This window comes from Aethalodelphis obliquidens, unplaced genomic scaffold (genome assembly GCF_003676395.1).
Source record: "Aethalodelphis obliquidens isolate GAN/ISIS:26980383/991018 unplaced genomic scaffold, ASM367639v1 scaffold1, whole genome shotgun sequence".
Classification (NCBI taxonomy): Eukaryota; Metazoa; Chordata; class Mammalia; order Artiodactyla; family Delphinidae; genus Aethalodelphis; species Aethalodelphis obliquidens.
The window spans coordinates 39861897-39878127 of record NW_020837945.1 but is presented as its reverse complement, the minus strand read 5'-3'; the positions used below and the strand labels follow the sequence as shown (position 1 = coordinate 39878127).

The 16231-nt window shown below is 34.1% G+C and overlaps 1 protein-coding gene across 2 annotated transcripts; it reads left to right on the top strand.

Moving 5' to 3' along the window:
* Nucleotides 1–312: 312 nt before the first annotated feature.
* On the top strand, nucleotides 313–15763 carry POU1F1 (POU class 1 homeobox 1). Of its 2 annotated transcripts, none has more exons than XM_027102497.1 (6): nucleotides 313–622; nucleotides 3491–3562; nucleotides 10777–11001; nucleotides 13055–13219; nucleotides 13954–14014; nucleotides 15103–15763. In XM_027102497.1, the coding sequence occupies exons 1-6, from the start codon at nucleotides 481–483 to the stop codon at nucleotides 15311–15313; spliced, it is 876 nt and encodes a 291-aa protein (XP_026958298.1). In that variant the 5' UTR covers nucleotides 313–480; the 3' UTR covers nucleotides 15314–15763. The 2 variants fall into 2 exon arrangements, with proteins under 2 accessions (XP_026958298.1, XP_026958223.1); XM_027102422.1 differs by having other exon boundaries at nucleotides 3413–3562; nucleotides 15103–15554.
* The last annotated feature ends 468 nt before the right edge of the window (nucleotides 15764–16231 follow it).

Here is a 16231-nt window from a genome sequence, read left to right as displayed (position 1 = left end):
ATGAAAAAAAGAAAAATATCTCATATGTATAAATTTATCATTTTGTTAGTAGCAAAAACACACCTAGTGTTTTTCAATTCATTGTAGTGTTATTTCTTTGAGGGCACTTTTTTTTTTTTAAGCTCTTGATTCCTTTCTAAAAGGTCTGAATTACTGAAGTTGTTAAATAAAGTTTCATATTTCTCCTTGGCCTTCAGTCTGTACCCAAGAACCAGCTTCCCCACTTGGGCATGGATTATGTTTGGGTAAGAAGGAAGACTGTCCAGATTGATGAAGCAATACCCCTGGGAAAAGACGATTAACATGTATAAAGGGATTTCCCTGCAGTATAAATACCAGCACGCGTCCTCCTGGTGCTCAGAGCCTCCCTGATGTATATATGCAGGTAGTGAGATTTGAAACGGCCCTTTGAGATGGTGATATAATAAAACTCTGACTTGAGGAGCAGACTTCTCCTCATTTTTCTACTCTTTTGTGGGAATGAGTTGCCAACCTTTTACTTCGGCTGATACCTTTATACCTCTGAATTCTGAGTCTTCTGCAACTCTGCCTCTGATAATGCATCACAGCGCTGCCGAGTGCCTACCAGTCTCCAACCACGCCACCAACGTGATGTCCACAGGTACTGACTCCAATAACCGTCTACGTGTGGCTGGGCCTAACATGTCAGGGTGGACGCTTTGAATCTTGTTAGTTTAGAATCTCATTGCTTCTTTTATTTTCATTGGTGTTAAGTTAAATATTCAGGATATTGAAGAGGTCAAAATGCCTAAGAAAATTCTCAAGAAATATTAGTAAGTGTAGTAATTTCTATTATTGTTGGTTTTATTATAAAAAGAGATCTGTTTTCTATATAAGTAAACAGTGAGTCTGAGATTTATTTGGTTTTTAGATTACATTTACTACCATGTCTAAAAACAGTCATACACCTCACAGTAAACACAACTGAATGATTCCAAATACCAACAACAATGGGTTTCAAAGAATAAAAGAATTAAGTGTTTAAATACTTAATTACTTAAATACTTTAATTTAAAGTATTACTTTACATACTTTAATTTTTAGCATAATTAAAAACTCAGAAATCAAATCTAGAGGCAATATAATATTTAGAGCCCATGGACTGAGTTGAATTTTCTCAAAATTGAGTTCTGAAGAGACTTCAAAGTTTTTATATTTTCTTATATAACTTTCTTAAATGAAAATTAAACTTGAGAATTCAAATATATTGTCTCAAACACAACCAAGCAAATAAGTATATTTTTTTAATGTGTCCATGTTTTATGCAGTAACAAAGTGTTTTGAAGTTGATTTATAAAGTCTTGAGTTGAGTAAATGTCTTCTGTTTAACAGCACTTTCCACTTGTTTTAAAAGCAATCTAAATATGAACTAAATTTTATACATTTAAAAATCAAAATTTGAGTTGATACATTTATATGCTGATTTAAAGTATTTTAGCCTTATCTTTTGTTATAATTAAGCAGCTTTCAAACTTATACGTAAGTTTAGCATTAATCTTCGGCTGAATTTTAAAGTATCTAGAGATCATATATTTAGACTCTGGGAAAATTATTAATGTAGTGATTTTTTATATACTAAACATTCTCAGAATTTAATTTAAAATGTACTAATGAAAATATCCTCAAACATATTTTTTGGAAAATGTAATAAAGTATTTTTATCAAAGAGGTGTGGTATAAATAAATTTAAACAACCATCACATAGCTAATTGTATATTTTACATAATAGGCATTTATATAGGTTGGTGATGAGAAGGAAAATGCATTGTTTGCTTAATCTACTGTGTGTGGATAGTATTTGGCTAGAATAAAAGTAAAATTTGGAATTGAGGTTAAAATTAAGCAAGTTTAGGTCAAAACCCTATTTATTTATTTAAAAATAAGTAAATAATGTATAAATAAATAATTTATAACTAAGTTATAAATATTTATAACTAATTTATACATAATTATAAATAATTATGTATAAATAAATAATTTAAAAATAAATAAATAGTGTATTTAGTAAGTTAGCCTACCCTTTTACACTACTTCCCCACATCAGAAAGACAAAAGGTATTTAAACCTTGGAAGTAAAAACATTCATAATCAATAAAAGTGACCTAACGTGTTTTAAATAACAATAACATTGATTTTTATAATTTTTCCATCAAATTGTAATCATATACATCTAATTTTCTAAGTAAGGAATTAAAAATAGTGATTATAATGAGAAGAGCACTTAGATATTGAATGCGTTTCATGTTTATTTGTTTAATTTTGGAATGCATAGTAATCATTATAAAGTAAAATGATTTCAGTTCTCTCTCTGTGTCAGTTGTAAAATGAAAATTTATGCAGATATTTTAAAATATTAAAAATTGAGTTATAGTTAGAGAAAATATGTTTTACGTTCTGAAGAAATTTTGTCTTTAATCGGTAGACCATATATTTTCAAAGGATTCTAAATCTATTCTTTATAATATCTCATATTATTCAAGAAGATAAAACTTTATTTATGAAAATCCACCACTACATTCAGGATATCATGAAAAAAAAGCGAAAATAAAATACATAAGAAAACGTTGGCTAGTGATTTTATTGTCAGTAGTCCATTGTTATTCATCTTTAAAGCTTGATAAAAGTTTAGTAATTCAAATTTATACTTTCAACATATACATTAATTCAATGAAACCTATAACTATTTATAAATGAGGTTAAGTTTATATGCTAGGTTCAACCTTTATAAATCTCAAGTTACTCAACAATCAACGAACTTATTTTTTGACCCGCTTCATCATTAGACTTGTTGAATTAATTGTGTGCATGAAGAAAACCTACAACCTCAAGGTTTCAACACCAGCCTAAATACATCGTACATTGTCACAGGCTTTTCATAAGCCTCTGAACTTAGTGGGGTTTTTTATTATTATATCCAGTAAAAGGCTAGTGGCTCTGCCATTTCCTCTTTGATAGAAAAAATTTGTTAGGTGAATAAGCAGAAGTAAAGACTGATCAGGAGTTGATTTCTGTATTCATTGTTCCAGAAAAAGACCAAGTATTATACTATGTTATACAAGAATTTTAAGAAAGCATCCTCTCGTCAGTTCTTTGCAATGTCTATATTGAGTGGAACCTGCGAGAATTCGGCTACTTCCGATTATCCAAGTTTCAAACTGGTCAATCACCCCAACACAGAGCACAGGATATAATTAATGAAGGCTCTAGTCCACTTTGATGATTCATGATCTCATTATTTGAGACAAATTTCAACCTCTAGTTTTAACCTACTCATCAGAGAACCGCCCCCAAATGAGAATAAATTATTGGCATATAACTTTAAGAATAGCTTAAACGTGTACTTTTGAAATGAAATGAATGTGTCTTGAATCCTCGTACATTTTCTTACCAGTCCCGTCTATTTTGTCTTTGATCCAAACTCCTAAATGTTTGTGCACATATTTCTTGGTGACAACATTGGGAAACACAGCAACAGGACTTCATTATTCTGTTCCTTCCTGTCATTATGGAAACCAGTCATCGACCTATGGAGTGATGGCAGGTAAGAAAAATTGTCCTTACATATAAGGTTGAGTTTGGGGACACTTGGATGGATTTCCTGGGTCTGAGGGAATCTTGACCAGAGTATATCATGAATTTCAGATCTCTTAACCTTGGAAATGCTGGTAAAACCACCGCTTATTGAAATGTTCTCTGATCTGTGATGTCTTCAGAGACCATAATAGTTATACCTGATTGCCCCTATTCTACCCAGCTCTGAGCTGCTATGCTTCTTAACTCTTGTGTTTGCTTTGTGTGATTTTTATTTTAATTCTCTACTGCCAAACTGCTCATTGTCACTTGTTTATGCCATTAGTGGGCTTGCCTACAGTAATAATAAGGTAGCTGCTAGCCTTATGTGTCTATTTAAATTTAGATGTAAATTAACTAAAATAAGGTCAAATTTAAAATTCAGTTCCTCAGCTGCACTAGTATTTCATATTTCAAGTGCTCAGTAATCTTACGTGGCTACCAAAGCAGATAGACCAACTTCTAGAGCATTCTCCTCACCACAATATTTCTTCTGGCCATTTGGTCCATAAAGATAAATAAGACATTGAAGGCTAAGAGTGATTTGCAGCTGCTTTAGCAATAGTTGAGTCTTTGGCAGCCCTGTCTGAGATGCTTCTGAGTCTTAGATGAGATTGAAATAGTTGAAGTTACGTATCTTTTTTCCCTTTGAATGAGTAAAACATCACTAGATCAAGATAAACTACTTGTTTATTGATACTTGCATGAAGATATTGATAGCACATTTCTTAAGGAAAAGAAAATATGACCTAAGAGATCCACTTATTACAAAATTCATGACTTAATTTTAGGATATGGCCATAGAAACAATTTTGCTGGGCACAGAAGTTTTTTGGGGGTATCCCTTAATCTTTTATATTTATTTCTGCAGCAGGGAGAGAAATACTGTGGGTAACAATAACTACCAAGGATCTATGGGAGAATGTGAGTGTGTGTGTGTGTGTGTGTGTGTGTGTGTGTGTGTGTGCACGCTTGTGTGATATTGAGAAACTCTGGATAGAGAAATCACATATTAGGGAAATCTTTTCTTGTGTTTTGTTATCCAGAGTAGGTGATAAAACATCAAATATGGATTTATGCTTATACATTTGAAATAAAATTGAACAAAGAATTTAGTTCACCAACCTTTCATTTCTCAGAATTTCTCAGTTTAAGACTCAATACAACATTAAAACTTTAAAATAAAATATTCCAGAACAAATTAGCTTCTTTTACCTTCTATTAGGCAGCATTCTGAATAAACTAGTATCCTCACCTTTATATAAAATGAAAACTGATGTTCTTAATGGTTACCTGTAAATCCTAATGTCTCTCTTTAATAAGTAAGAAATAACGAAAGCCATATTTTTTCTTCCTCTTTGAAAACAGATCATTTATGATTCATATACATAGTAGTTAATCAGTATTCATGGTTAATGAGAACAGCCCTTGATGATGAACTATTTTCATTATAAAATAGAATAATATGCATTTAGCCACTAGAGGTGCAGGCAGAATTCTTTCTGTGGCCTCCACCACATTTTGATTATGGAGACTGGAAATAACAAGCTCATGGCCACATGCTGCCCTTTCTTGGAGGAAAAAGGCCTTGCTCTTCCTTCACAGTAAGTTCCAGGAACGCCGGTACAACTATAGGCTCCCTCTATACCCAGCAAGTGGCAGGAATGGATTGAGGTTGGCACAAAGATAAAACCAGCCACAGACCAAATACTTTTAGACGGATTTTGCTACCACCTCCCTCTCACCAGATCTAGGCCAGTGTCTGTGGAGTTCACAGCTGGCCTGAGAAATCTAACACCCTTCCAATTTCCAGGATTGGAGAGAACAGGCCCAGGTTCACACTGAGAGTTCACAGGCAGCTCAGATTGTGCTGGTACAAGTTTCCCTGGCAGGCTCAGCAAACTCTCTTCCTCATTAAAAGTTAAAAAGGAGAGGCCCCTGGAAAAGCCCTTTAAAATGATTCAAAGCCTGGGTTGGTGATAATCACGAGAAAACTTGCCCTAAGATTTGGAGGTATTGTAGTCTTAAACCAAAGTTAAATATATTTTGTCACTGAAAGAAATATTCACCATAGCAAGCATAGAGATTATATTTGAATATTTTTTGAGAGGGATATCATTAAAATATGGTGTGCTTTATAATTTGTTACAATGTCACTATTTTGACATATATTTGGTAATTAGCCTTTGCATCATGGCCGATTAGATCTCAGAGAATCTGAACCTTTCTGCCGTCATCCCCAGAGAAGCTACACAAATTGAGTTGTAAAACACAAGAATTCAGAAGTATTCAGGAATTCAGAAAAGGTATAAAAAACACAAGAGAAACCTGGCAATGTCATTTGAATTTTCTGAGAAGTCTCAAGGCGTTCATCAAATCAGCTGCTTCCACACAATCCACAGAAGCGTTTAATCATCAACAACAAAGACAGATGCATTGTCACATACTCCACATAAAAGCGAAGCTGCAGAAAGAACCATATTTCAAATGGTGTGAAATTGCTTTATTTGAATACGGCTATTTTGTCACTATACTCTGATGCTTACATTTATTTTGAGCATTTCATTAAATTAATAACCCATCGGAAGACAAGAGCTATAGCTAATATTTTGTTAAGGTTGGTAGGAAGGACTTTAATCATCAGATGAATTCACTGTGCTTCATAGACCAGGTGTGGGCATACCAAAGAGAATGACTGATTGGATGAAATGAATTAGCCACACCAGGAACTAATTACAAACCTTGTTCAAGTCAGCATCTCCAAGTGTCAGTCTCTTCATATCCAAGTTGCAGTGGGTACCAGAGGTCTATCAGAGTTGAGTTGTGGCAACTTTGTACCAACTCAACCTGGCTTTCTCCTTGATCTTCTCTTCAGATACATTCCCAGTTACATTTCTTCTTCTGTCTCTTTTCTCCTGAGAACTTAGATAATTCAACAGCCTACAGTATAGATAATAGGAAACAGGGAATTATAAATGGTATTCAAAAATCTCTTCTGGAAAAACACAAAATAAAGCAAAATAACAACAAAAACCCTTCAAAACTCTAATTCCTGGGTATCTGACATTGTGTCTCTTCTCCAGTTTCTAAAGCTGGGTCCAAGTTAGAAAACAAGCTTAATGAGCTGCGTACTTTGTCCACCGTCCTGTGGAAACTGGGCAAATCAGCTACATGGCAATGATTGCTAAATCCAGCAAGGTTATGACATAATGGCCACCCAAGATGTGCTGTAAGAGTCCTTGCTTAAAAATTAATTTTATCAGGAAAGCAAAATAGCTGATATTGGAGAATTCATCAAGAAGATGGATGTTCTTTTCTTATGAGAAGTGGATAATAAGAGAAAAGACTAGTATGGCCGCAAGTGCCCTTTACACCTGGGCTAAGGCAAAGGGTAACAGAAATCTGTTTGACAGTGACATAGAGAGATAGTCTACTTCGGAGCCCATCTCTTCATTCTTAAGTTGTCTTTTTTTTTTTTTTTTTTTTTTTTTTTTTTTTTTCTGTTTCATTTTTTCTTTTATTTAGTCTTACTTTTCCCTAACTTATTCTGGTTGTGTTGACAATAAGGGAAGGAGTAATTCTGACCATCTTTTGCCTCTGGATCATGAAAGGACTTTCAGTAGCACTGACTCTATGTATTTTCCCTAAATTTTGTATCCTCTGTCTCAACTACACAACTCGGTGATTGTAAAGCAGCCACAGGCAATATTTAAACAAACAGGCATGGCTATGCTCCAAATCAACCTAATTTATAAAACCAGGAAAAGGACCCTGTTGTACATGAATAGGATGTACAAATGCACAAAAGAGAAAAAAAATCACAATTCAAATTTATGATTTGTTTCACGTTGTCATGCATGAGGACAAAAAAAAAACAAACAGAAATGGAGATATTCAAATGTACTTTGCTGTTCCAGTCTACAGCAAGGTGGGTGTATTTTACTGTGTCCCTCTGCTTCCCCTGTTTGTTCTTTTAAAGCTTCATAACCTCAGAGATGTTGTCAGTTAGCATCTGGCTGAGCCACGTGATGCAGAAGAGCCCCCTGCCCTGTATCACAGAACCTTGAGTCAGGTCCCCGCAAGGCAAGACCATGGCCTCCCCATCACCTGCTTTAAAAGACTCACCTCTGTTCCTCTCCCTCCTCCGCCACCCAGAAGTACATGCAGAGCAGTTCAGAAAGGCTGTGGTGGATTAATCTGCAGTGTGAAAATACATCTTGGGCTGTAAAGAATGTACAAACACTTCCAAGCTATTTAGGTGTGCACTTGTTCTAGGCTTATAGACAATTTTGCTTTAGCAATGTTTTGGAAATTGTTCATGAAACTTCTGCGGCACACGACTCAATGTATCTTATTCTCCTCCTCCCCAATCTGACTTTTCAATAATCCAGGCTTTAGAAAAAAATTTAAAATATCTTGTCATGTATACCATACCAATCACTCCCCATTTTCCGCCAAATATAGGATCATATGATAGAAACCACACGTTGTTTGGCTGTGCTTGTGACTGTCATGAATTTCTGTTTAAGGTTAGCTCCAGGAAAACCGTGTCCTTGTAGATAATTGTGGATACTTTCAATTAACGGAAAATAAAAACATGTCACACATTGTGCTTTCCTTTTTCCTCTGGATGCCATATTTATGATGGCATCCAAGTACACAGAAAATACCATGTTCAAAAAGTAAGACTTTTGAACATGGTATTTTCTGTGTACTTCTTATGGACTCATGTTCAAATTTATTTGTTAAATGTGCATTTATCCAGAGTATTTATAATGTATAAACTAGCTTTAAAATTTTCCAGAAATAGAGATGGCTCACTTCCAATATTGTATTAAATAAATATAATACTTTTGTCTGAAAGCGTTTGTTTAATGTAGCCAAATATGTTTAAGATGCAGAAATCCTTAAAGTCATTTGATTTCCCTGAGTACAGACTACCTGAAAAATGGACTGATTATTTTGATGTGGTTTACTGCAATGTTCATTGGAATTCACTTCTAGTTTCAACTGTGTAGTGAATTCATCATAGCACCCAAGGAGAGTTATTTAACTTGTTTTCATTCAAATTTTAAATTGTGGGTAAAAAATACATATCTTTTCTACTTCATTTGTTTATATAAGGATAAGAAGATGACAAATGTAAAATGAACACAGCATGGAGATTTGTAGCAGTGCAACTATTATCAGCAAGAAAAATTGAAAAGAGTGATCAAGATTGCTAACAAATTCAGACCTTTCTGCATCTCATGTAAACGATATGCAACAAATTACTTATGTGAAATAAAAATAATTTGACACAGATTACATGAGTTATCCAAAGTGCCTTAAAATACATTAAATATGCAAAATAAAACAGCAGCCTGATTTGTCTGTTTTTACTGTTTCTCAGAGTATTTCATCATTAAGTGTATTAAGTGGCATTGCTCTTTCTGAATGACGAAAGAAGTGAAGATTTTTTCATATGTGTAAGATTCAACTGTGAAAGCAAAGCAAAAGAAAAGTCTTGAGATAAATATTAAGTAAATGTGAAAATAAAAGTGATCAGTTTTCTTTTTTATATATTAGTCCTTTCTTTTAGTTCAACTAGCAGAAATCTAAAACTAATAGAAAGCTAAAAATGAACCCCAAAGGTAATAAACAAATTGAGTTATGTAATAAATTAAAAATTGATATTAAAAAAAGAATAAAACTGGATAATTTTGATTTTTAGAAGTAACATTAATTGCTCTAGACAGGAATAGTTTCTTTTGTATATTTTTTACATCTGTGAAATGGCTAAATTTATTTTATGCTATTTTGTTTAATTTCTCAATTGCGTGTGTATCTTGCTTCAGAAAAGTAATATAGTCTACTGGAGTACACTATATAATTACATATTCTCATGTAAATAATATAAGCCAACAATTTGCTGACTTACACTATTCTTTGCTCATTATGTGTTGATATATTAATGTAAGCTTTATATATCCTGGCAAAATACACTATTACTCATGTCTGACTTGTGAATGTATTTATAGAGAAATTATAGGTAGCATAAACTCGATGTATTTTTTCAGTAAGTTTCTAAGAATGATTACTGCAGGTATTCTGTAGTCATTTATTTTTAGTTTAAATACTTGTACTCATAAGAAAGATTATTAATTATTGCATATTTTATTTACATCAAAATGTCTTGGTTATACAGGTGTCATTTAATATAAATTAAAGTTAAATCTCTATGAATAAAAATGTAAAGTACTGATGAAGAAAACAAAAATAAAATGTGTGGGAGTTTGGCTTATACCATCCTCTCACCCACGCTCCACAACTGAGGCAGACTCTTCTTTCCAAATGAAGAATGAAATCTAGAAGCAATTAAAAAATTAAATCTTTTAGTTTTTTGTGATTTATTTAACTCACTAAGTGGATTCAATGCTTCATCATTTATGGGTGATTACCTATCATATCTAGAACTGCACCTTTCCTTGCCACTTATTTTTGCTTCCTAAATAATTGTCAAGAAGTGATTCCATTATATTTTATACTTTTCAAGAACTCTTGTTGCTGAATTTTTAATAGAACTTTAAAAATTACTTTTTGTTAATGTCTGTCGCTTGTTAACGTCGAATCTATTTAAACATATTAATGCATTTTGTGTTCTCATAATTTTATTTTTACCTGCCTTTACTAAATTAAGCATTTACTGAAAAAACAGTGGGGTTTCTTAATAATGTAAAATCAATTTTTCAATCCTACAAAAACTTCCCAGAATAGCCTTTAACCACGTGCCTGATTATAACAAACATCACAGATTATTTGTTCAATGAATTAAGAAAACAGAGATGAATATGTACATTCTGGTTAAAGTTGAACCTCAGATTCCCAGGAATAGATGTCTTTTAAGAGAAAAAAATGATGGAAAACTCATACTTCTGTGAAATTTGCTTATTTCTATTTTAATTATTTGCAAGTCCCTGCTTCTTCCCTTTGGCTTTGCAGTATCTTTGTTTTTGCTGCTCCCAGGAAGGTGGAAAATAAATCATCGCATTTATACTAAGTTACTCTTCTATTTCAGAAGACTGAATGTCAGGTAACCTTTCAGAATTGAGACTGGCTGTCACAATAATCTTATGGGCCAAACTCTTGCATGTATAGAAATGGGGGATAATTACAAACGGTCCTTTCCTTTTCTTGCTGTTACAGGGAGCTTAGCCCCTTGTCTTTATAAGTTTCCCGACCACACCTTGAGTCATGGCTTTCCTCCCATGCACCAGCCTCTCCTGGCAGAGGACCTCACAGCCGCTGATTTCAAGCAGGAGCTCAGGCGGAAAAGCAAGTTGGCTGAAGAACCAATAGACATGGATTCTCCGGAAATCCGAGAACTTGAAAAGTTTGCCAATGAATTTAAAGTGAGAAGAATTAAGCTAGGTATGTGCTTGTTATGAGCAGTGGGGCACACAACCTGCTCTGCAAATTCTTACTCTGTTACTGTTCAGTCTCTTACACTCTGCTCAAAAGTCCAAGACAGTTCTCATTCTACATATCTACTGTGGATGTAAGTTATTGAATGATGACACACCCACAAAAACCTTCATTTCCCTGTAAATTCTTAGTAGCCAAAATACATAGATTTCTAAATTAATGGTACTCTTTTTCAGAGATAAGTTTTGAAGTGCCTTTTTTACCTATATTTTATTTGAAGAGATACCTTTGTATGATTCAAAGGCTAAAAAGGTATAAGTGAAATATATCCCTTCTGCTTGTTTTTCCTGTTTATCAGTGTTGTGTGGCCTTCCAGAGGTATTTTATGCATATACATACAAGCAGATACATATATTTTTTCATACAGATATTTTTCATTTAACTATTTGTTTTGGAGAGCTTTCAATATTAGTTTTTTAGAGAGCTTTCTGTAATGCATCTGCCAATTTCCATTTTATGAATATACTACCAGTTTCCTGCTGATGTAATTTGTATGGCCTTTAATCTTATGCTAGTGAAAACAATACCACAATAATTAACTTCATAAATGTCATTTTGCACCTATATAAATACATGTGAAGGGAAAGTGTTAAAAGCAAAATTGCCCGATCAAAGAGTATGTGTGTTTGGAATCTCGATAGATGTCAAATTGGTCTCTGTGGAAGTTATACCAAATTTTACTACCACCATAGGTGTCTCTTTTGCCACCCTTCAGAATATGAGCTCCATGAAAGCAGGAGTTTTTTGTACTTTGTTTTTTGTTTATTTATTTCTTTTTTGTTTTCTCCTTAGGGGCATATCCTCAGCACTTAGAACAGTGACTGGTGCATAGAATAAAAAAATAGTTGTTGAAGGAAAAAGATGCTTAAATCTTTTGGATCTTTGCAAATCAGATAGGTCAAAGTGGTGCCTCATGGTAGTTTCATTTTAAATTTCTCTTCTTATGAGTGAAGAGTGAAAGATGTTCTTTCATGTGTTTGACAGTCATGTGTAATTCCTTTTCTGTGAACTGTCTGTTCTCAGCCTTTGCTTACTTTCTATTGAAAAGTGTTTTTAATGTAAATAACCATAATAATTAACCTTGATTTTAATGCATGAAATGTATTTTTTAATGGATTGAAATGATGGTGCAAACTTTTGCATTTGTGAAATGAGCCACTGGTAATTTTTAATGATATTTATTGATGGGCATCATATGTAATCATTTTGTGCATACAGGTATATAGCCTTAGGCCCTGAATTAATATGTAGTAACTATTTGTCATAAACACGCAGTAGGCATCTTTATAACATTCATTTTCAATTTGCTACTTATATTGCTGTGAATGTTTCAAATTCTATATTGATGGCTTATATCAACTTGTATTCTAAAAATGTTTGAGACAATCTATGAGAACTTTTTTGCCTGGAGATAGAAGTATTACTGAATGATATCATAAATATGCTTGGAGGTATACATAAAATATTGTGTGATCAAAGTCTCATAATAAACATGTTTTTAGGGAAAGTAAACACAATTCTTAGTTTTAGGGAAAGTAAACACAATTCTTAGTTTTATCTTCAACATGTTGAATCTTTCACTCTTAAAGTTGAGATAAAAATATTTATGATATACCACCATGTATTTTATGCATTATATTTAATATACTATAGATTTTGAGTATATATCATCAGATGTTTAATAAAAATGATTAAGAGAGAATTTTTAAATGTCTTCTAAAGTGTTTATGACACATCTAACCAATCTGGCTAAATATTATGAATGGCAGATGTTCCTACCTGAATTCTTTTGACTTCTAAAAAAGTAATTTATTAACTAGAAGGAATTTTTTTTTGAAATACTGAACAATTCTACACTGAACCTTACTGTTATTCTAAGTTGCCAACAAATATATGGTTAAAAGTGGTAATTGACAAAGATACACAAAATTGTACAATAATGGACCAAAATGAATGCTTCTTGAAAAACAAGTTAATGGCCTTTGTTGTTTTTTCACAGGATACACCCAAACAAATGTTGGGGAAGCCCTGGCAGCTGTGCATGGCTCTGAATTCAGTCAAACGACTATCTGCCGATTTGAAAACCTGCAGCTCAGCTTCAAAAATGCATGCAAACTAAAAGCAATATTATCCAAATGGCTGGAGGAAGCCGAGCAAGTAGGAGGTACTAAAGTTGTTTCTGGAGACTCAGTGATGTTCTAACCTGAACACAATGCCTTCCCTTGGTTGGATTAATGCTAAAGTGAGAGGCTTGAAGTTTGGTTTGGGTTTGCTTTTTCTCTTTGACGTGAAAAATAAATATCTTGTTTCATCACACTAAAAAAAGCAAGGCCAGAGCGAGTGTAGAAATAAGTTTACTGGGAATGTAAATTGTGAGAGAATAAACGGTATAAGGAGAACTTCTAGACAATATGGCATAGGTGTGAAGTGGTAAAATGATTCTTTTTAACACATCCAGATTGTTTTGCCTCTGGGCTATATACGGTAGTAATTATACATGAATCATTTTCATAACCTAATATAAGTGTAGCCAGAGCATTTGCACACACAAGCAATTGCTAGATGAGCAATTTATTGTGATAAAATTATCTACTTATATTAATGTCAAGGCTGGATAAAGAGCAAGGTTTGAGAGCATTCAGAGCAAGTGTTCCAACCAAAAGTAGGGATATGATTTAAAAGACAATTGTTTTTGCTAAGTTAATATTTATTTCTGTGTTAACATTTTAATCTAGGGCTTGTAATCTAAAATGATGTAGACCGCAAAACTTTAAAACAAAAATGTGTGGTAATTTTATTTTGCATTGTTTTATAAAGAAAATTTTGAATCCAAATCTGATAGTTAAAATAAAAAGACTTACTTTGTTTTTGTAATTATTCATCTTTTCCCCATCACAGCTTTATACAATGAGAAAGTGGGTGCAAATGAAAGAAAAAGGAAACGGAGAACAACTATCAGGTATACTTTTGAGATATTAAGAGTTACTGGAGAAGAAAAAGATATTTTACAAATGGAATGAGCATTTAAGCATAATATAGATTCAATATAACATAAAAATGAATAGAGTCAATTGAGAAAATAAGATAGGTGAAAAAGCATAACATTTAATAAATTACTGGTGAGATATAGCTGGAAATTTAAAATTTGATGGAAAAATATGTATTGTTTGATTCAAGAACAGTTTTACTATGCAAGTTTTGGATAAAACAGAAACTGGACAATCACTTCTAAATAGAGTGACCGTTTCTATTGTCAATTTTATTTTATTTTTTGCGGTACGCGGGCCTCTCACTGCTGTGGCCTCTCCCGTTGCGGAGCACAGGCTCTGGACGCGCAGGCTCAGCGGCCATGGCTCACGGGCCCAGCCGCTCCACGGCATGTGGGATCTTCCCGGACCGGGGCACGAACCCGTGTGCCCTGCATCGGCAGGCAGACTCTCAACCACTGCACCACCAGGGAAGCCCTCTATTGTTCCCTGGTGACATAAGTCTTGCTCTGGCAGTATGGTATCTATGTTATTACAAATAACAAAACTAGTCATCAGTATTTAGGCTGCTTAAAGTTCAAGGTAACTCCTTGCATTTCAAGCCAGATTGTTCATTGATCTTTTTGTAATTTCCATGAGGCTCACAGAGGAATTGCTAAAATACAGTTTTTGTTTTAGTGGGTTAGTTGTACACAAAACATTTCATTTATTGTAAATAAATGATTTCTGGGGGACATTTAGAAATGCCTACAGAATTATTTCCTTCTCAGTAAGTCAGTGCCCTCTTGTGGCACAAAGTGGGATAAACACAATGTCTGAGTTCCCCTACTTCTTCCTGTGACTCTGGTATAGGTAGCCTACGTAAGACTAGCAAGCATCCAAATGTTCAACAAACTGCACATTTATCTTTGTTGAAGAGCTTTGAAGGTGTTTTCGGAGTCTTTAAATTTCCTTTTTATGTTAATATTTAGGAAATTCAACCTAACAATTTTGATCTGCCAAAAACATCCCTAAAAATATCCTATCTCCTTTTCTCTCCTGTCAACTCCCCACCTCCCAGTATTGCTGCTAAAGACGCTCTGGAGAGACATTTTGGAGAACAGAATAAACCTTCCTCTCAAGAGATCTTGCGGATGGCTGAAGAACTGAACCTGGAGAAAGAAGTAGTGAGGGTTTGGTTTTGCAACCGAAGGCAGAGAGAAAAACGGGTGAAAACAAGTCTGAATCAGAGTTTATTTACTATTTCTAAGGAGCATCTTGAATGCAGATAAGATTTCCTATTGTGTAATAGCCAGTTTTTCTATTTTTCATTCCTTTCTCTTCTCCAGCCAAAATACAAATTCCTTTTTTGGTTAGCTTCAAAAAAATCCTATCAGTAACTTTTGCAGAAGCTTTTCTTTTCTACTTTAAAAATAAATACAATTTAAATTATATTGATGAATTATTCTCAGAAGCCACGTTGTACTTTTTAAGCCAGAGACTAATAGGAATAAAACAGTGATTCTCTCTCTCAATATATCTCTCCCTCTCTCTTTATACACACACACACACACACACACACACGGGGGAGTGGTCTTTTAGTTTAAAGTTTCCTTTTCCAAAGGCTGTGTATTTGCTTTTTAATGTTTTAGTCAGTAATGTCACATAAAGAGTATCACCAGAGAAGATCCAATTAGAAAATTCCTTAACTGATGTCCTGCTTACCATCAGCTCTAATAGTTTGTTTGAACTAAATTTTTTTTTTAATTTATTTTATTATTTATTTATTTTTGGCTGCATTGGGTCTTTGTTGCTGTGTGCGGGCTTTCTCCTGTTACGGTGAGTGGGGGCTATTCTTGTTGTGATGCACGGGCTTCTCGTTGCAGTGGTTTCACTTGTTGCAGAGCACGGGCTCTAGATGCACAGGCTTCAGTAGTTGTGGCACATGGGCTCAGTAGTTGTGGCTCGCGGACTGTAGAGCACCGGCTCAGTAGTTGTGGCGCACGGGTTTAGTTGCTCCGCGGCATGTGGGATCTTCCCGGACCAGGGCTCGAACCCGTGTCCCCTGCGTTGGCAGGCGGATTAACCACTGCGCCACTAGGGAAGTCCTGAACTAAAAGTTTTGCACTTAAGAACCACATTTTATTCTTGCATTTAGGAATAAATCTTAGAAGTGACACCATTGAAGTTAACATTTAGGGCATAGAGCC

Bases quoted from the DNA above. Each gene is read 5' to 3' on its own strand.
- POU1F1 (XM_027102422.1), top strand. From the start codon at position 481: ATGAGTTGCCAACCTTTTACTTCGGCTGATACCTTTATACCTCTGAAT. The intron at 3,563-10,776 runs GTAAGAAAAATT...TTGCTGTTACAG, and splicing joins GACCTATGGAGTGATGGCAG to GGAGCTTAGCCCCTTGTCTT. The intron at 13,220-13,953 runs GTACTAAAGTTG...TCCCCATCACAG, and splicing joins GGAAGCCGAGCAAGTAGGAG to CTTTATACAATGAGAAAGTG.